The sequence below is a fragment of the Equus przewalskii genome, chromosome 30 (genome assembly GCF_037783145.1).
Source record: "Equus przewalskii isolate Varuska chromosome 30, EquPr2, whole genome shotgun sequence".
In the NCBI taxonomy this organism is placed as follows: Eukaryota; Metazoa; Chordata; class Mammalia; order Perissodactyla; family Equidae; genus Equus; species Equus przewalskii.
Genome location: NC_091860.1, coordinates 12,016,300 through 12,038,727, shown reverse-complemented (window position 1 = coordinate 12,038,727; position 22,428 = coordinate 12,016,300). Strand labels below are relative to the sequence as shown.

At 35.7% G+C, this 22,428-nt stretch overlaps 1 protein-coding gene across 8 annotated transcripts in view; it reads right to left on the bottom strand.

Moving 5' to 3' along the window:
- Window positions 1-22,428, bottom strand: part of C30H10orf67 (chromosome 30 C10orf67 homolog) — a 145,208-nt gene that overhangs the window by 8,466 nt on the left and 114,314 nt on the right. For all 8 annotated transcript variants that reach the window (XM_070600794.1, XM_070600798.1, XM_070600795.1 and 5 more), the window contains 2 exons: window positions 11,828-11,908; window positions 11,681-11,741 (listed from right to left, as the gene is read on the bottom strand). In XM_070600794.1, the coding sequence (XP_070456895.1) occupies window positions 11,681-11,741; window positions 11,828-11,908 (142 nt within the window). The remainder of the gene's footprint in view (window positions 1-11,680; window positions 11,742-11,827; window positions 11,909-22,428) is intronic.

Here is a 22,428-nt window from a genome sequence, read left to right as displayed (position 1 = left end):
AGATTTTAAAATGTGTGTGTTTAGTATGTTCAAAGAAATAATTGATAGTATCCATTAAAAAAAGAAAAACAAATTATGATGCAAAACAGGCCAGAATAAAATAAGAACTGTTGGCTAATGAAAAGTCTTGAAAATAAAAAAGTCATGAAATGAAACATTAAAACATAGGATAAATTTGGCACAGCTGAAGAGAGGATTAGAAAATTGAAAAATGTAGTATCGAGGAATCTATACATATGCACAACAGAAACAAACATAAAAATTAGAAAATTTAGAGAAGAGATTAAGAGGCTTCAGAAGAAAATAATGCAGAGAATGTTGTACAAGCAATACTTGAAAAGATAGCAACCTCGAAATTTCTAGAAGTAAAAAAAGATATGAATCATTGGATCTAAATTGTGCTGTGAATGCTGATAAAGATAAATACACCATTGAGTACATTGTAGGAAAACTACAGACTATCAAGAATGAAGACAAAACTTTACAAGTTACCATAAGGAAAACATAAAATGACTACAAATCATTAACACATTGACAGGAGACTTCACATTAACCCTGAGCAGAGGCTCAAAGGCAAAGGTATAATAACAAAATCTGGAGGAAAAAATAACTACCAGCCTAAAATTTCATATCTTGCTAAACTACCATCAAGAATGAAATAAAAATTAAAACAAATAGAATTTACCATTAATAGCCCTCACTGAATAAATTATCCAAGTAATAATACTTTTTAACATACACACATACTAAAACAGACACATATACCTACACTAAAAGAAAAGAAATAGAACTTTTACCTTTCCCAGTAGGGGGAAAATGAAGAAATACAGAAAATATTAATCCAAAAGAAAACATGAAAGAAGACAATAGGAAGTAAAGCAAAATATCAGGAAATACAAAAAGAAGATGGTAGAAATACGTCCAAATTTATCAATAACTGCAATTTTTGAAAACAGAATAAATTCATCTGTTAAAAAGTAGATATTATCAGAGAGAACTAAAAAGAAAAAGATCCAATTTTAAGTTGCTTAAAAGAGAAAATCAAATATAAAGAATTGTAAAAAGATTGAAAATAAAAGGATGGGGAAAGAGATACAATGCAAAAACTAATAAAAATAACGCAATTATAGTGATATTTACATTAGACACAATAAAATTTAAGGCATCAAAGAATTACTAGGGATGAAGAGGAACATTGCAAGCTACGTTCTACCGAGAAAAAATAATAACTTAGGGTTCATTCAATATAGGCTTGCAATATGTTAAACAGAAACGGACAGGGAGCCGCCCCATGGCGGAGTGGTTAAAGTTCGCGCGCTCCCCTTCAGCGGGCCCAGGGTGCTGCCGCTTCAGAGCCTGGGCGCAGACATGGCACCGCTCATCAGGCCATGCTGAGGCGGCGTCCCACATGACAAAACCACAGGCACTCACAACTGAAAATATACAACTATGTACTGGGAGGCTTTGGGGAGGACAAGAAGGAGGAGGAGGAGGAGGAGGAGGAGGAGGAGGGGAAGGAGATGAAGAAAAAGAATGGCAACAGCTATTAGCTCCGGTGCCCATCTTAAAATCAAACAAACCAACAAAACCAAAAACACAGAAATGGACAGAGCTACTAAGAGAAACTGATGAATTCTTAGTCATAGTGAAATAAATATTTCAGAACTCAGAATTCAAAATAAAAATTCATATTCTTCTTTCAGAAAAATGAGATTAAGCTCAAAATAGATTAGAATAAAAAAATATTTGAACTACCAAGATGACCTAATAGATATAGAATTCTGCATTCAAAAAATAGAAAATAAAAATCATTTTCGAGTTCATATGCAATATTTACAAAGTACTTCAAGAGCAAGTCTGTACAAATTTCCAAGGATCAATGTCTTACAGACCACATTCTCTGACTTAAATACAATTAAATTAGAAATCATTACTTAAAAATAAAGCAATCTCAACAAAACATGTTTAAAAATCTCACATGTTAAAGGGGCAATGATAGTGGTAATGAAATATTTAGAACTAAGCAACAATTGAAGTCCTATATGTTACTTTATGGGACACAACTAAAATACTTTTTAGAGTCATAAATACATTTATTAAAATACAGTAAAAATGAAAAAAATGAGTAAGCTAGACCAAAAATAGAAAAATCCTTCAAAAACAGAAGGAAATAACAGAGAAAACACACAACTCAGAAAACAAAAAGTAGTAGAGTAAATCAACAAACCAAAAATTAGTGTGTTAGAAAAGATTATGCAACACGTTAGCAGCATTAAGAACAAATAATGTAAACATATAAAAGAATATTAGAGGCAGAAAAGGGGACATAATTATAGAGGATGTAGAATTCACAGAAGAAGACGATGAACAAATTTCTCTCCATGTATTTGAAAACCTAGATAAAGTGGACTAGTTATCCCAGAAACAAATGTTGCTGCAATTGACTCAATAAAAAATAGAAAACTAATAACCATTAAGGAAACTAAAGTGGTACTCAAAAATCTCTCTTGCCTTTGTAAAAGACACAAGGCCAGTTTGACAGATAAATTTTTTGTATCATCAAAGAACAGATAATACCTGTTTTATACAAATTTTAGCAGTCTCAAAGAAGAGATAGAGCTAGTGATTCTTTCTATGAGTCTAGTATAACCTTTATACCCAAATTAGGTAATGGTAGTTCAGGGGAAAAATTTATAGATGAAACTCAGAAGAAAAATCCTAAATAAGATATTGGAAAATTAAAGTTATCTATGTACACAAAAAAATTGGAAATGTAAGTAGGATTCAACATGAGAAAATTTATGATGTATTTCAGCACTAAAAGATTGAAGGAGAAATATCACAATTATTAGCTCAAGAGGTAGAGATAAAAATTAGCAATCAATTTGTTATAAAAACTCTTAGCACCTGCAAATAGAAGATAACTCTGTTGACTGGAGAAAGAACAGCCATGACAAACCTACAAGGAAAATCAGAGTTAGTGCTGACACTTTAGAAACTGTTCTATCAAGAGAGAAACAAGACAAGGGTGCCTCTAGCTGCTCTATTCAGCATGATTCTGACAATCTTAGCCAGTGCAATAAGAAAAGAAAAAATAAGAGGTACATAAAGATTGGAAGAGACTAGTCTTTAAATTATAGATGACATGATTGTCTAAACAGAAAGGACAAGAGACTTTTCAGACAAGCTATTAGAAGCCATAGAGTTCAGCAAATTTGTTGGACACAAGATCAAAAATGCAAAATTCAATAGTCAACAGTAATAGACATTTAGGATACGTCATAGAGAAAATCCATTTATGATAGTAACAAAAACTATAACTTACTTGTCCTGATAAGTTACCTAGGAATAAATCTAGTAAAAGATGTATAAGACCATTATGAAGACATTATGAAACATTAGTAAAGAAGATAAAAGAATCTCCAAATTGATGGACAGTTATATCATATTCATTGCCGGGATGACTCAATGTCATAAAAATGTTCATTTTTTCAGGTCAATCTTTAAATCAAAATACCAACAACTTTTTCATGAATCTTGAAATGGTAAACCTAAAATTCCTATGAAAAAGTAAAGAACCAAGAGGGGCGAAGACAATTTTGAAGAACAAGATGGAGATTGCTGTGTTAGATATCAAGTTTTACTTTAAAACCAGAGTTATTAAAACTCTTTGGTATTAAAGCAGAAAAGACGAATAGGTCAATTATACAGAAAGGAGAGCCTAGAAAGAGTTTATACTTGCGTGGATACATGGCAGATGTCAGAGGCAGCATTACAAATCAGAAGAGGGTGGGGAGATACATGGTGGCAGGATAATCTGCTATTCTATTGGAACAAAGAAGGTGGATTCCAAAATCATATCTTCGCAAAAATAAGTTCTGATGCCTTAAAGCACCGAAGTGAGAAAACCAAATTGGAAATATTTGTGGAAGACAACGTAGGATTATTTTTATGAACTCAGAGTAGGAAAATTTATCTAAAAAAAGATAAAAGAGTAATTCATAGGGGCTGGCCCTGTGGCCGAGTGGTTAAGTTCGCGCGCTCCGCTGCAGGCGGCCCAGTGTTTCGTTAGTTCGAATCCTGGGCGCGGACATGGCACTGCTCATCAGACCACGCTGAGGCAGCGTCCCACATGCCACAACTAGAAGAACCCACAACGAAGAATACACAACTATGTATCGGGGGGCTTTGGGGAGAAAAAGGAAAAAATAAAATCTTAAAAAAAAAAAAAGAGTAATTCATAAACCAAAAGATTGAAAAATAGAACTACATAAAAAAACACTTTATTTCCCAAAAGACATCAAAAGTGAAGTTAAAAGACACACCACAGACATTGAGAAGGTATTTGTAAAGCATAAAACTGACAAATGGTTAACATTCAGGATTTATAAAAACTTCTACAAATCAATAAGGAAAAGAAGAATAAACAAATAATATAAAAATGGTCAATTGCTAGTAACAAGTACTTCACAGAAGAGGAAACCAAAATGATCAGTAAACATACAAAAAATTATTCTCACTAGTTATTGGGGAAATTTCAAATAAAAAAATGAGATATAATTTCATGCCCGTCAGATCAGCAAAAATTAAAAAGTGTGGCAACCTCAAGTGTTAGTAAGAATATGGAGCAATACAAACTCATAAACCACTGGTATGAGTGCAAATTGGTGTAACAATTTAGTAGTACAATTTAACAGTGTCTAGTACAGTTAAAGATGTATATACTCTTCAACTCAGGTATTTTCTCTAGTGAAACTCTTGCACATATGACTATGAGAAATGTACAGGAATGTTAATAGCAGCCGTGTTTATGACTGCAACCAATTGAAAATCTCTAAATTCCTATCAACAGGAGAATGAATATATTGTAGTTTGTCATACAATGGAATATACTGTATAACAGGTAAAATAAATGAACTCAAGCTCCATACAGAAAAATACTATAATTAAATTTCAAAAACATAGCATGTGTTGGGGGGGGAAGAATACATACATTCCACTATCATTTATATAATGTTTGAAAACATGCCAAAAGATGTTATATATGTTGCGTGTGTATGTACGTATGTATAGAAATATTATAAAGTATACAAGATTGACAAATGCTAAAATCAGAGGAGTAGTTACCTCTGGAGACAGAGGGAGGAACGTGGTTACCAGGGGGCTTCAACTCTATCTTCACTGTTTTATTTCTTTTTTTTTTTTTAAGATTTTATTTTTTTCCTTTTTCTCCCCAAAGCCACCCCAGTACATAGTTGTGTATTCTTCGTTGTGGGTCCTTCTAGTTGTGGTATGTGGGACGCTGCCTCAGCGTGGTTTGATGAGCAGTGCCATGTCCGCGCCCAGGATTCGAACCAACGAAACACTGGGCCGCCTGCAGCGGAGCGTGCAACCTTAACCACTCAGCCTCGGGGCCAGCCCCACTGTTTTATTTCTTTTACGAATCAAAAGTGGCAAAATCTAACAGAGCCAGGTGGTATTCAACATATTTTCTGAATATTTGAAATATTTCATAATAAAAATAGTTTCTATATCAAATACATCCGTGAGGAAATTAAGCCCTTCCTCAATTGCATTCTTACAGCTATAAAGACACAATAATGAAATTATTTTACGACCTTTTGCTGCCTCTAGCTTACATTGTGTAGAGTTAACAATAGGCAACATACTTCTTCCTCTGACCTACTTTTTTCCACACGATTGTCGATGTTAAGATGAGGAGTCTACATTAAAGAAGTTGAATTGGCTAGGAATGTGACAGGCTGAGGAATGGAGTCCGGTGACATTTCTATACACTGGCATTTCTAAATATCTGCTTTTCTGATCTCAGTTTAGTCCTTCAAATCCCAGACTTGGGGTTCCTCCAGTTGGATGGCATATTCATATGGCATCTTTCACGTGCAAAGATGTAATTTCTAGCTCAGTTAAGGGTGCACTTGATATGTCCATGAATTTGCATGAATCCATGCACAGTATCTTGTAACATTTTGCCATTTCTGTAACAGAGACATTCTTAAATTAAAAAATTAATGTCCACTTGTCTCTACACTAATTAAACCCTTTCTTAATATTTTGTTACCACCATAAGGCTTATATGGTTTATAATGCCTCTTGAGTAATTGGGCAGCAAACGGGCAGGTTGGGATGAAATCTGAGGTTTGGGATGAAATCAGTGGCCACAGGATCCAGGGAGGCTGCTGGAATCCAACTCATGGTCCAACAACGGAACACACAGCAGAAAGCATCCTTGTCTCAGGCTTCATGCTTTGGGGAGCTCTAAGTACCAGTTTTGGGCATAATTAGGAATGTGCTTAGTGGCATTCGTTAAATGAAGCATTGTCTACATATACTTAAAAGCGTTACTAACCTGAATTAATACAAGACATCCCTCAAGTTAATAAGGTATATTTTTAGTAGGTATTAGTCTTTTTTTCTATTAAAGTTTTACGATCTTACAAATTCAAAGTAATTTGCTTGCTTACTTATTTCAAAAATTAACACCGTATTTTCAAAGCATGGATTACCTTTTGTTTTCGTTTTCACATTTTTCAACCCCATCTCTGACCTATAGACAGAGCTTCAACTAGATAGAGAACTTCTGATTTTTGTGATTAATATTCTGATCCAATTGGTCATCTTGACTCTTTTCTATGCCATTGAGAATTCTCTATATTTGGAAAGGTATATCAAGGGACAGACTGCTGATCCTCCAGGCTTTAATTTATTATCTAATAATTCTAAATCCCATGCTTCGAGTAGAAAACAATCTCTAGAATATAGGTGTAAAGAGCAAGGAAAATTCCTAAGAAAATGTAGTTGAGAATCAGCTCAAATCTCAAAGACAAGGATGACATATACAACTTAGAAATATAGCATTTGAATAATAGGTAATTGATAACAATAAGGGAATTAGTACAAAAGTTGGTGGTGGTGACATCACAAACATTTACAGACACCTTAATACATTATATATAGTAAATCAGGCTAGTCCTTGTACTTAATTCATCATTCATTGATTAATTCCTTCTTCTATCCTTTTTTATAGCCATCAATTACAGGCTAAACAATGTTATATGTTGTTTATATATGTGTAGTATATGCAATAATATTGTAAAACATGCATTTAAATAAGAATTTGAAAACTTTAGTAAATTATATTAATTATAGTTGAAGTCTGGAAACAATATATAAAACAATACTAATGCCTAAAATTTCTTTTTCTCTTTTTTCTAAGCTCCAATTTCTTGTGTGTTTTAAAATTATTTTTGTGTTTAAAACAAAAACAGGGGCAACTGAACTCCACTTTCAAGTAATATTTATTTTTATAAGTTGATGGAAAATACACAGTGAAAAAACACCTTTCAGATCCAAAGTTTCCAAGGGTAAAAAGAAAGGTTTTTAAATTATTTCAAATATATTGCGATGGAGAATTCTCCTAGCCTTTAAAATCACCTCTTCAATGTTTCTTAAAAGTCTCAGAGAATTAACAACACAATGTAATCTAGGTTTAAATTTGGCTTTCTCCCGTGTTTCAGATATTTATGTTTGAGCTTTCTCTTACCGACAAGCCACTTAAAGAGCCTCTGTTACTTTGAGATTTTATCTATGAGATTTGTGTCTTCGGGGCTCATTAAGAACATTTCCAAAGATTACAATGTCAATAGCACCTAATTACTGGACTGTGAGAAAGGTCTTCTTGAGTACATAAAGTCTGTGGCCATGCACACTACACAATGGGCAGCTCAGATCCCAAATTTTATCACAGTTAAGCAGCAAACAAATTAATAATGTTACCTGGGCTCTCTTGGGATAATTACCACTGCGTAAGAAACTGCTTTGAAATTTTGCAGACAGTATTGAACCTCATTTTTTATTCCCTTATATTAACAAGGGAACAATTATTTATCTCTTTTTACGTATTTATCTCTTTTCCTGTGTTGCCTGAGTGACTCTCTGTTGTTCTTTTTAGAATTTTTTGGGTTAAAACTTGCAACATAAAAAAAAAGTCATTTTCAATCTGCTTAGAAAAGATACCTCACTCGACATCACATTATTTTAAATTATATTTTATGTTTTATTTCACTCTTTTCAGAATATACGCTGTATATTTTGATAATAATGATAGATTTTATTCTTATACTTATGCCTGGAAGAAAATTAATTACTAAAGAACTAAAGGAGAGACCAGTTCTTTTAAATCACTAGCCTACTGCTGAGGACATTGTGGCAGTCATGCAGTGGGCTAAAATGCAGGTCTGCAGACTTTATAATAAAATATTATCAACAGCTCAGGAGGAAAGGTAGGGAGAGGGGTTAACTAGGCACATAGCATGGGTTATCTCATCCACTCCTCATCACAAAGCTACGAAGTGGGGTCACCATCCCGGTTTTACACAGCAGAGGGAATTGAGATGAAGTCACCCAGTGAGTAAGCAGCCGGAACAGAGATGGAAACCAAAGTCTGTCGGCCTGCAAAATCTTTCTGTTACATCACATGCTTTCCCATTGTGTGTTGTTGAGAATGGGACAACACGTTGTCATGCATGAGTCTTGGGGTAACTTGAGTGGTGACAAGCCTGGGCTCTGGGGCCACACTGAGTTTGAATCCTGCCACTCCAGTCACTTGTAGCGTAACCCTGGCAGCTTAGTAAACCTCTGTACCCAACTGTCTCCCCTGTAGACTGGGGGAAAGCAAGGATGCAGACCCCATGGGGTTTTGTGAAGATTAGAGCTAAGACATGACAGACATTTAAAAAGGCACCTGTACCCACTAAATGTTAGCTATCCATAATTTTTAAAAGTATCTTGGGGTGTGAAAGTATGACCTAAGAACCTCGATCTTTGATGCGACATTGACGATGCCATTAACGGGGAGGAGAAACATTCAATGGGTGCTTAAAATGTTAATATTCTGAAACACGGAACTCAATATAACAGTGACTTTACAGAGTTTGACTTGGGGTCTGCTACCAGATAGGTTACAGTAACTCCCCATGTTATAGAAAGTACTAAAGATTTGTCTATAAATCAGGTACACACTAACTATGTAGCTAAATGCCACTTTAATAATGTATTTAATTAGTGCTTAAAGTATTAATAATGTATTAAACTATTTCCGAGGGGCCCAAAGGGAATACTCAACCTTCCGAAGCATCTGGGAAGCTTGGAGTGGCTTGTGTCATGAAGACAACTTGGCCTTTAGAGTGTCTAGTGTGACTACCATCCAGTAGCCATAGCCTGAGCTTTCTAATGAGAAGATTCATTTCCTCTCCTAATTAGTAAATTTGTAATTCAACTTTCTTCCTGGCATTCATTTGTTTGTTTTGATTCGCTAAAAATTAAAAATTTATTTCTAGTAAATTTTGGATTAACTACCACCCAGTTAACCAAAAACGTTAACTGGATTCTTTCCCCTTAGTATCTTCACGGGGAAGAACATGACGTGTCAAAGTTGTATGAGAGAGTTAGTAGAAGGAAATTTCGGGAATATGTCCAGAGGCATTTGGTGTGAACATTGCCCCCTACACGCCCCCTGCAATGCATATTAATATTCAGAATGATGAGCTTTGTGGCATACTGTAAAATTATGGATCATAAAAAAGCATTTACATTCAACTTTATTAGGCAAAATTTTATTAGGCAAAAAAAGTGGGCTAATGAATTTTAGGATGATTTTCAGCAGACAGAGTGGAAATAACTCTACCTTTTGCATTTTCAGCACTGAGGAAAGGGAGTAACATTTATTTTGGTTGCGACTCCCTTATATTCCAGCTGGCCATCAAAGTTTATTTGTGTTACTTCAAATGGACCTTTGAAAAGTGGTTTGCTTGGCTGGAGAAAATGGATTTTGGATGCAAAATCCTCAAGTGGATTTTTGGGGGAATAGAATGCTGCTGTTAACTAAACTCTAATTAAAATGTCAGGCCAACCACACTTTCCAAATTCAACAATCTATATTTTTAAGCTAAATCATGAGACTCTATCTTCTCCTAATACATTATGATGTTTTAGAAATAGCTTACTGTACGGGTTGGAATTTCCAACAACTCAAGAGATCTAATCATTTAATGATTAAATGCTAATACCTTTAAAAGGTTGCCGCTCTGTAAGCTATCAGCTTCATGCTATAGAACCACTCTGGGCGTTACTGTAATTGAAGTGCCGGCCCAGGAGGCAGCCAGCATTGCGATTGCTGAAGGATTCCTTTGTACCCAGGACAGGCACCTCTGGAACAGATACTACCTATACATATAAGCACTACAGAAAAAGCCTGTCCATCACACACAGGCCCAGAAATAGGTTCCTCTCTGCTGAAGCTTAATCTAGTTTTCAAAAAGGAAACAACAAATGTCGGAGAGGTTGTGGAAAAAGGGAACCTTCATCCACTGCTGGTGGAAATGCAAACTGGTGCAGCCACTGTGGAAAAGAGTATGGAGATTTCTCAAAAAATTAAAAATAGAAATATCATATGACCCAGCCATCCCACGACTGGGTATTTACCCAAAGAACTGGAAATCGACAACTCAAAGAGACTTATGCACCCTTACGTTCATTGCAACATTATTCACAATAGCCAAGACATGGAAGAAACCCAAGTGCCCATTGACAGATGATTGGATAAAGAAGATGTGGTGTGTATATATATATATATATATATATATATATAACACACACACACACATATACAATGGAATACTACTCAGCTATAAAAAAATGATAAAATTGTCCCATTCTCAATAACTTGGATGAAACTTGAGGGTATTATGTTGAGAGAAATAAGCCAAACAGAGAAAGACAAACACCATATGATTTCACTTATATGTGGAATACAAACAAACTTATGGAAAAAGAGAATAAATTAGTGATTACTGGGGGAATGAGGGTGGAGGATGGGCACAAGGGGTGAAGGCACACACTTATATGGTGTATGACAAACTATAATGTACAACTGAAATCTCGCTATGTTATAAGCTATTATGACCACAATAAAACAAAAATAATGAGGAAAAAAAAAGGAGAAGATTTAAAAGTTAGGGTCCAGGATTTAAATTTATATCACACACTTCTCTGTGTGTGAATAAAGATTATAAAAGTCTACTTTTAAACATTCCGGGACATGAAAAACAGAAATTATTGACACCTTTTGGTTACCACCAATAATAACAATTTAAACTAATAATGTCATATTTTACTAATCCAATTTGTTTATTAGAGAAAAAGAAGCCCAGCTGCTTCCAAAAGATGTATAGAAACTAATGGACAGAGATACTTCTGGTTCCAAAAGAGTCCAATGTGATGTCCTGTAGACCGATGGGAGATAAAGTATGCTAGAGAGAGTCATACTTTTCTTCTGATTAGTAAAGTGGAAAAATAGAAATTTCACAGGAGCTTCAGGTCTGTTGGCAGTTTAATAAAAAAGAAGCAGAATTCCAACCGAGACATTTTCTAGTTTGGAAGTATGACTAAATTCATCTGCAATTGGCAGTGATCAATATTCAGAAATCCATATTAACATTCTTTTATTCAGCATATCTATGTCTTAGTTTTATAAATGGCTGAAAAAAGTCATGCATTCCCCAAGAATACCAAGCACTTCAAGACAAGGAAGAAAAGCAATGTTCACCTAGATTAAGCATCTATTCTGCGTGTAAACCTTTTTTCCAACAACAGAGAGTCTTACCTTTTGTTGAAGACACAAAGGCTATCTGATCACCGTCTATGTCCAGGTACTTGCTTTCTATCTGTAGGTAAACCAAAAATTTTCATTACTGAGGTAGGATAACATCACCTGATCAAACGTTTAATAGGGAAAAAATAATCTACTGACCAAAGCTCCATGAAAATCATTTACAGAAGTTGTAGATTCTGCCAGGTTCACTTTAGACTGCACTAATAAAGGTTTTACTTTCTGAAAGACACAAAAAGTATTCACTGTGTTATCTAGGGGAAATAATTTTCAAATCAATGAGGGTAGAATGTTCTTCAGCGCTTAATTAACGAAGGAATGAAAACTATGCTCCTAACTTATTTGCTCTAATATGGCTGGGGAAATCCTTTCCTTTAAACCCATGGAATGGGCTCCTTCCTTATTCTGGCTACTTTGAGAGAAAATTCAAGAAAAATGGTTCCCTCAATGTCTCTTCTGACTCTGCTTCCTTTGGATTATCCCTACCCCATTTGATATTTGCTATTTGCAACTGGTCAGGTGCCATAGGGTCGTCCACAGCACCTCCTAGCTCCTGAAGGCTACCGCAGTGATGGTCTTGATTCCCAGGAACTGAACCATGACAAAGCAAAACCCTAGATTCCGCGAGTTCAGAAGCAGCAACATGCAAGCAGAACTGTCACCAACACCATATATTGCAAAGGAAATCACGACATTAAAAATGTGCAGGTGGAAAAGGTCAAAGGTACACTAAGCTTGTTTACCAAAGAGAGGTCTGAGGTCCATGGATGCTCCCTGGGGATTTATGTGAGATTTTTCCCTATTCAAGGCTTCTCTCTTGTTGGTTTGTATGTATGCATATGTGCATGAACATAAATGTGTTTGCGTGTATTTTTCTATCCCCCATAGCCCACTCCCACTCCATTTGTGTCTCCCCCTCAAAGAAACTATTTAAATATTTTATGTGTATTTTTTATTTGAATATATTCTTGCAAAAATGTGTAATTTTGTGCATGTATTTTAATTTATGCCGGTAGCGTTATGTGATACCCTATTTTGTTGATTCTAAGACATAGCCTTCTGATATTTTAACATCCCTAAAATTGGGATGCATCTTAAAATAGATGAAGTGTCACAGTATCATTGGCAGCACTTTTTCTCTTTTAGAGATTTATAAAATCTTGAACCAATGTTGAGTACATCTTAGATTCAAAGTAAAAACAGTATACCTTGTGTGTTCTGTGTTCCCACTTTTCCACTAAGTACTAAGTACTTTCACCAAACACTACATTTTAAAGGTCTGTCCATTTTTCTATGTATACCTAAAATCTAGTACTGCATAGGACCTAGTACTACATAGTACTCCAGCATGTATCTGCCCTACTTTGCCCATCTACTCTACCAGGGTGATCAAGCCGTGCCACCATCTCTCACCAGCATCACTTCAAAAGCTTCCTAATCTGCTTTGTCCCCCTGCCTCTGCTCTCCATAGCTGCCAGTGTTGTCGCTTTAAAATGTTAAGTGAGATTGTCTTACTGCTCTGCTCAAATCTCTGAAAGGCTCTCAATTTTACACAGAGAAAAAAAAAAATCAAAGTCCCTATTATGCTTTGACCATGTTTATTACTACTTTCTCTCCTTTCTCACTCTGCTCCAGCCACACCAGATGCCATGGTGTTTCTCTAACATACCAGGCCCACTGCCACCTTAGGGCCTTCCAATGGTCCCTTCCCTGTCTAGATAATTCTTCTCCTAGATGTCACTACCTCACTACCTTGAAGTCTTTCATGAAAATGGTAAAAGAAGTGTGTTAAATGTATGATTGCTGGGAATTTAAGTTCTAATATAGTCCATTGTTTCATACCTTCAAGCAGCGGGTGTAGGAGAAAATACAGCTTCTATGACAGGGCTGTAAAGTTAAAATCTTCTAAAATTGGGGTCAGGAATAGGTCCTGTGCACACAGCCTGCCTTTCAAGTGTAAATGTGAAAGGGGGATTTGAGCAATACATAAGAGAATGCAGTTGATAAATTGGGTTTCAACAGATCTCACCCTGTCAAGGATGAGAAAAGAGTAAATAAAACAGAGACTACGAAAAAGCTGTAGAATCAGGTAAAGAAACAGTATCCTGAAACCAGAAGAAGCATATAGTTTTAAAAATGATCTATTATGAGAGCTAGATGAAAACTTCATTAAGCTTTTTTGCCCCAACAATACAGTACAAGAATATATGGCCTCTAAGAAATATAAGCAGAAGTCTCTGGAAAAGAATCAGCTGAGATAAAATGCAAAGGAATTAGGGATGTGATGTGGAAAGATTACTAGTGATTAAAACACAAGAGCAGAATTTAAATCAACATAAGACTTTCACTTCTTATGTTCTTAAATGTAGCCATAAGCTGAGGAAAAATCAAGAAGGCTCAGATCTAAGACTAAAAGAAGATGGAAAACTAAGCCTTCTATCCTGGAGCTACTGTCCGCGTTGAGAGCATTTGTCAAGCTTCATGATTGTACACAGGAGTTGTCACCACTATAAATCTGGGACCAAAAGGCTACCACTTCAGCAAGGGATAACGCAACTTCAAGCAAGGCTCTCCTAAGCAGTCTGCAAGGAAGACACCTGTTTCCAAGGTTGGCCCCTAGTTGAAGTAGACAAAAGATCTCTCCTGAGACTTCCTAACCATTAACTAGTCCATGTCATTTTTAAGCTGAATTCACAATTATGGTCTGAAACACCATAAGCGAAAAAATTTAAATTTTAACTAGAATTAAATCTAGAATGATGGTGCTCATGGCAACTGAAGGAAGCACATTTAAATCTTTTATAGAAGAATTCCTCTTCAATCAAGGGTTCAAAGTATTTTTTGTGAATCAGTTTCCAAGGAAAGCAAGCAGGTCATTGTGCAAAATCTGTACATACATCATGAGTGGTTGCCTGCAGAAACAAAAGATAGTAGAATTAGGCCATCTAAAACTTCAGATGCAGGAATTTTCAGTCATAGAATGTAAAATAAGTACGTATACTATGTTTCAAGAAATAAGAAATAGAAGCTTGATGGTGAATACAGTAGTCTCCACTTATCTCTGGTTTTGCTTTCCAAGGTTTCAGTTACCTGTTGTCAACCACGGTCTGAAAATATTAAATAGAAAACTCCAGAAGTAAACAATTCTTAAGTTTTAAATTGGTCACTGTTCTGAGTAGCATAATGAAATCTTGAGCCTTCCTGCTCTGTCCCACCTGGGTCGTGAATCATCCCTTTGTCCACAGTATCCATTACCCACCGGTTAGTCACTCAGTAGCTGTCTTCATTATCAGATCTACTGTCACGGTATCACTGTACTTGTGTTCAGGTAACTCTTATTTTACTTAACAATGGCCCCAAAGCGCAAGAGTGGTGATGCTGGCAATTTGGATATATCAAAAGAAGTCATAGGGGCTGGCCTGGTGGTGTAGCACTTAAGTGCTCATGTTCCGCTTCTGCGGCCTGGGGTTCGCCGGTTCAGATCTTGGGTGTGGACATGGCACCGCTTGGCAAGCCATGCTGTGGTAGGCGTCCCATATATAAAGTGGAGGAGGATGGGCACGGATGTTAGCTCAGGGCCAGTCTTCCTCAGCAAAAAGAGGAGGATTGGCAGCAGATGTTAGCTCAGGGCTAATCTTCCTCAAAAAAAAAAAAAAAAAGCCATAAAGTGCTTCCTTTAAGTAAAAAGGAGAAAGTTCTCAACTTGATAAGGAAAGAAAAAAAATCATATGCCGAGGTTGCTAAGATTTATGGTAAGAACTACTGTTCTACCCATGAAATTGTGAAGAAGGATAAAGAAATTCATGCTCATTTTGCTGTCATACCTCAAATATGCATGTAGAGGAAAAAACACAGTATCTATAGGGTTCTGTACTATCTGAGGTTTCAGGCATCTACTGGGAGACTTGGAATGTACCCCTCATGGATAAGAGGGGACTGCTATAATTAGGAAACGTATTTGAAAAGAGAACCAAACAAAATTTATTTATGCATTTTTTACAATGATAAATATAATAATTGAAATTAAAATTCAGGGGACAGTTTTAACAGAAAAATTATACATATGTGAAAAAACACAATAAGTTGAAGGACAGAATGGAATATACTATCCAGAATGTAGCTCAGAGAGACAGAGTTACATCAAATATAAAAGAAAGGAAAGGAATAGAGGACAGAGGGACAAAGTATAGCATATATTTAATCAAAGTTTCAAAAGAGAGAGAGAAGAGGGCTCAGGGAAAATATAAAGCGATAGTGACTGAAAACTTTCCAGAACTAGTGAAAGAAACTAATCTCCACTTTCAAGAATTCCAATGAGGAGCGGCCCCATGGCCGAGTGATTAAAGTTCCGCACACTCTGCTTTGGCAGCCGGGGTTTGCGGGTTCGGATCCTGGGTGTGGACCTACTCCACTCATCGGTCATGGTGTGGAGGCATCCCACATACAAAAATATGGAAGGAGCTTGGCACAGATGTTGGCTCAGCACTAATCTTCCTCACCAAAAAAAAGAAAAGAAAAGAAAAAGAAAAAATGAATTCCAATGAATCTCAAGTAGAATAAACAAAAGAAATCTACAACTAGACACATCACAGTGAAACTGTAGGATGTTAAAGAAAAAGATCTTAAAAGCAGCTAGAGACGAGAGACAGATTAACATTAAGAAAACCACAGTTAAAGAGAGGTCAAAAAGTTTCAATGGTAACAATGGAAACCAGGGGAAAGTGGAATGATATCTTCAAGTGTAAAGGGAAAGTATCATCAACCTAGAATTTTACACCTTGTGAAAATATCTTTCAATAACAGGAGCAAAAATAAAGACACTTTCCATCAAATGATAACTGAGAGTGTGAGCCACCAGCAGATGCCCAGTAAAGAAATTTAATGAATGTACTTCATGCAGAAGGAAAGTGATCCCAGAGGGAAGGTCTGAGATACAAGAAGGAATTGCGAATAAAGAAAGTGGTAAGTATATAAGTAAATCTAAACAAATATTCACCAAATGAGCCTATAATAATTATATACCATGGAAATTAAGGAAAACAGAATTAGAATGCATGATATAATAGCATAATAGACTGATAGTGGGTGGTGATGGAAATTTAATGGCTCAAAGAACTTTTAGTGTTCAGGAGGATGGTAAAGATATAGAGGAAATTTAGACTTCCCTGATAGAGACAGAGTTTAGAACTTCCCAAATGACAATGAGAAAAAAATTAACTGATTCATAAGGATTCAAGGAGAGGAGAAAAATGCATAGAAGAAGAAGAACAAACAGAAAACACAAAATAAGAAAATAGAAATCCAAATGTATCAAGGATTACAATAAATTTAAACGAACTCAATATTACAGTTAGAAGATAAAGATTGTCAAACCCGATTAAGAACAAAGTCTAAAACTAGTCATATGCTAAAAGAGTCACATCCAAAGCATAAGCACACAAAAGGTTGAAAGCGATACTGTAGGAAAAGATATACCAAGAAAATAATAACCTACAGAAAGTTAAGCAGCTGTAGTATTATAAAGCCAAAATAGACTTTAAGGCAAAAAGCATTTGGAGAGATAAAGAGGTCGTTACGTAACGAAAAATGCTCAGTTTCCCAGGAGGATACAGCAATGCTAAAGCATCAAGCATCTGATAACACAGCTTCAAATTACATAAAGCAAAACCTGATACCAATTACACGAAGAAATATGCATCTCCTCCATTAGAGCATAAAAATACAAGGTACCTAAGATTAAGTTTTTAAAAATTGCAAGATTTCTGTGCAGAAAATTCTAAAATTCTTTTGAAATCCAGCCTAAAGAAGAGATACACCGTGTTTAAGGATGAGAAGACTCAGTTCCATAAGGATGCCGATTGTGTCCAAATTGATCTGTAGATTTAATGCACTTCTAATCAAAATGCCAACAGAATTTTTTGTTTTGTTTTGTTTCTTATGTTTTTGTTTTTTTCTGTGAATATTGACAATCTGATTCTAAACTTTATATGGAAATGCAAAAATTCAATAAAGCCAAGGCGCTTTGAAGAACATCAGGGCACAGGTATTTGCCGTATCAGAAAAAGACTTATAATAAATGTGTAGATATAAAATCAGTGTCATATGGGTGCAAGAATGGACAAATAGAACAGTAGAACAGAAGGGAGAAACAGACTCACATATATATATATATATATATATATATATATATATATACACATATATACATATGTGAACCCTTAATATTGTATATAACAGGCGGAATTGTGTATCGGGGGAGAAAATAGACTTTTCAATAAATGTTGCTGGTTCCATTGATTATCTATATAAAAGAAAATGAAATCAGATGTCTTCCTCTCTATACACTAATATCAATTCTAGGTGGATTAAACCTCTAAATCTGAAAGGCAAAACAAAACAATTTTAAAGATCATAGAGAAGACCATATATATCTATATAAAAACATTATATTTATATTATTAAATGCATTAAATATATATAAATATATTAAATATTAAATAGGCATATTTAAAGGTATAATGGGCTTCTTGTTTTTTAAAGATTGGCACCTGAGCTAACAACTGGTGCCAATCTTCTTCTTTTTTTCTTCTTTTTCTCTCCAAGTCTCCCCAGTACATAGTTATATATTTTAGTTGTGGGTCCTTCTAGTTGTGGCATGTGGGATGCCACCTCAGCATGGCCTGATGAGCAGTGCCATGTCCACGCCCAGGATCCAAAACAGCAAAACCCTGGGCCGCAGAAGCAGAGCATGAGAACTTAACCACTCGGCCACAGGGTCAGTCCCAGAGTCTTCTATATATTTTCGATTAAAGTTTAGGTAAGGTTTTCTTAAGGCACAAAAACATAAAGGCAAAAAGGAAAAATTATTAAACTAACATTAAGATTAAGAACATCTATTTGTGAAAAGATACCAAAACATCATCTGTAAAGTGGGAGAAGATATTTGAAACACATATAACTGAGGAAGGACTAGTATCCAAGTTATATAAAGAATTCCTGTAAATAAACAAACAAAAGACAACCCAGGAGAAACAAAAGACCAAAACTTGAAAACTTTATAAAAGAGGAAGCCTGAATGGCTAATAAACATGTAAAAAGACAATCAAATTCATTAGTAATCAGGGAAATGCAAAAAATCAAATTACAAAAGCACACACACACACAAAACCCCCAAAACCACAGGGAGAAACAATTACACAATCATGAGACTGACCAAAATGATAAAGTCTGACAAGGTCAGTGGTGGAGACAGCGTGGAGCAGCGGAAACTTGCATCCACTCCTGGCTGTAGTGTTAATTAGTAATTCTACTTTGGAAAACGCTTTGGCTTTACCTTATATGGCAGAGACCTTTCATTTCTCTCAATATCTGGTCTTCCCTTTTCTTTTGGTAATATTTTGGTTGGGCATTTGGCTGCCCACTTTCTCAGCCTCTTGCAATGAGATCAGACAGTGGGACATGAGTAGAAGTGATGTGCGCGCCATTTCTGGGTCTCATACATTAAGGATAAACAAGCTTGCCTTGCACCTCCTGCTTCTCCTGTCTGGAACCCACGGACATGGAGTTGATCACCTTTATTGATGTGGATGAGGTAACCATCTTAGGAAATGGCAGACCAGTAAGATTGAAGGAACCTGTGTACAGCATGACTTTGTGGAGTGCTCCTCAGGGGCACTCCTGCCTGGAGCTGCTCATTTCTTCACTATGACATGAAAGAGAAGTAAACTTCAATTGTATTTAAGCCAGCATACTTGTGTTGTAGTAATCAGATCAGCTCGTCCATAGACTTGAGCAGACCAATACTTGACCACCAGCGATTCTGTTATTAGTGTAAAACCTGGAAATACTATCTGTGTGCATCAGGTGAAACTACAAGAATGTTTAGGGCAACAATGTTCACAACAACAAAAAAATGAGAACCAACCCAGATGTTGATCAGCAGCAGAATGGATAAATTGTGATGTATTCTTGCAATAGAGAACTCGCAGTGGGTGAACTACAACCACAAGCGTTGACATGGATGAATCTTAGAAATGTAATGTTGAGAATATGGAGCAAATCACTGAAGAATACAAACATTTTTTTCAATTATATTCTTTCATTTATAGAAAGTTCAAAAACAGGTAAAAGTCAGCAACATACTTCTTAGGGATACATGCACAGGTGACAAAATCTGTAAAGGAAAACTAAAGAAAAAAATTAGGACAATGGTCCCCTCTGGGAGCGAATGGACAGGGTGTGTTAATGGGCTTCTGACCTATGGAAAGAGTCATTTTATGGCCTGGGTCCTAAGAACACAGGTAGTCATGTTATTATCATTCTTTAAGTTGTACATTCGTATTTCCATTCATCCTTTTCATATGCATGGCTTATTTAATAGCAAAAACAAAGAAAAGGAAGAAAGAAACAAAAAATTCAGACTAGAGACAAAAGGGACCATCTTACTGAGACTTGACCTCAAATTAACAGCTTAAGAATGGGAAACCTTACACAAGGAGAAGAGAATGGGCTGAGAAAAAGGTTAAGATAAAAAGATTTACATAAAATATGAGGAGATTGCTAACTATGTAATAACAGAACTCAAACCAATGTTAGAGGTAGTAAAGATTAGAACTAACATTGCAGAAAATAGGGTGTAGAGTAATTTTTCCTAACCTTTAGCCTGTCGTAGTATACACAAAAATGGCATTATTTGTAGAGACCACTGGGAGAAATGGACAAGGCTGCTCCTGGGCTTAGACTAAGGGGTTAGAGGTCCAGGCCACCCCAGTAATGTCCCCCATCCCTGCCACCTGGAGGGCCAAGGACAATCACTCTCTCGGCACACCTGAAACCAATTTGCGAAAGTTTGATGAGGGGTGCCACCTGGAAAGGTTTTCCAACATGTCAAGGAAAAGGACCAAGAGAACAACATAACATTAAAGAAAATGTGATAACTATGGAAGACAGAAAATAGATATTCAACCTACAATAGTGTTTCTAAAAAAGGAGCAAAAACAAATCCTGCAGAAGCAATCATTAAAAGTGTACATAAGGAACATGTTTGAACTGAAAAAAAGACAAAGTTATAGATCAGAGAGGCTCTTTATATTCAAGGGAAATTAATAAAATAATGGTGGTTACTCACATCCTAGTGATACTTTTAAATTTCAGGGTTAAAGAAAATAGCTTATAAATATCCAAACAGGGGGAAAATAAGCCAGGTCAACTAGCAACAAACAAATATTAAACTGGCCTCAGGTCGAGGCTAGCAAGGTGAAGATAATGTTCCTTCTAGAAAAGAGAAAAAGACTCAAAGTTTATAAGAAATAAATCAAAATTAAGAACTCAAGAAGAGTGGAAGTCAGTGACTACTTTAAAAAGTAGTCTGTGAGGTTAAAAATAAACAGGTAAATATAAGTATAAATAATGGCTATTCGTGTGGTTACAAAATTGAAAGCAAAAATAAAATTAATCAAAAATACTTTTATGTGATAAGACAAATTGTGTAATAATAATGTAGTTCTCTGAACAAAATAAATTAACAAAGACTAGAAGGAAGGGAGGCATATATTGATGAAATTAAGGCTGAGATGAAACTTGGGGAAATAAAAACATACACAACTTCTTGTTTTACCCAGGGTGGGTTAAGATGGTCTGGTTCGTGTTTTCATAATTACAGAAATGTGGTGGGTATTTGATTTTACCTTAAAACTTACCTCTACAATACAGAAAATAAAAATAAGCAAAATGTGGTTCATATTACATGAGCCAGGAAACAAAGAAAAGAGCAAGCAAGTATAAAATAAGATGACAAGAAAAACCCAAATATATCGCTTATGCTGATAAATGTGTCTAGTTTGTTTCTTATTAAATGTAAATAAGTGTTAGATTTAAAGAACTAAATTCCAATCACGTTGTTACATAAAAGTTCACAACTAAAAGAAAATGACACAGCAATATCAAAGATTGAGCAAAGACAGCAATAAAATATAAACAAGAAGACATCAGAGTAACAAAATTAATAACAGACGATTTGGAATTCAAAGCTAGAAAGGCCATGAATGAAAAGCATAATCCATAACAAAGATATAACAGTGAAGGGTCTGCCTGAGCTCAGTGAGAGAGCATCATAACCTATCATTTAAAGCAAAGCCACAATCGTGGTGAGCTTTTACTGGATGACTAGGTCGACTAGTTGCCATAGATCGTAGCCTCAAAACCTAAAGAGAAATCCTTGTCGTTGATTCATTTAGACTAGGTATCTGGTAGCTATTTGGGTCTTTGGTTTCTGAAACAAATCACTGGCTAAAGAGACTCAAGAAATACAATTCAATAAAATCCCAATAAAAAATCCTAGTGGATTTTTTAAAAAAGAAATTGATTTGCTGATTCTAAAATGTATATGGAGGAGGCTGGCCCGGTGGTGCAGCGGTTAAGTCTGCACATTCCACTTCGGTGGCCAGGGGTTTGCTGGTTCGGATCCTAGGTGCAGACATGCCACCGCTTGGCATGCCATGCTGTGGTAGGCATCCCATATATAAAGTAGAGGAAGATGGGCACGGATGTTAGCTCAGGGCAAGTCTTCCTCTGCAAAAAAAGAGGAGGATTGGCAGCAGTTAGCTCAGGGCTAATCTTCCTCAAAAAAAAAAATAAAATAAAATAAAATAAAAAATGTATATGGAAGTCCTAAGGCTATAGAATTACCAAGACGATCTTGAAGAAGAGAAATAAAAGTGAAGGACTTATACTACTTGATTTCA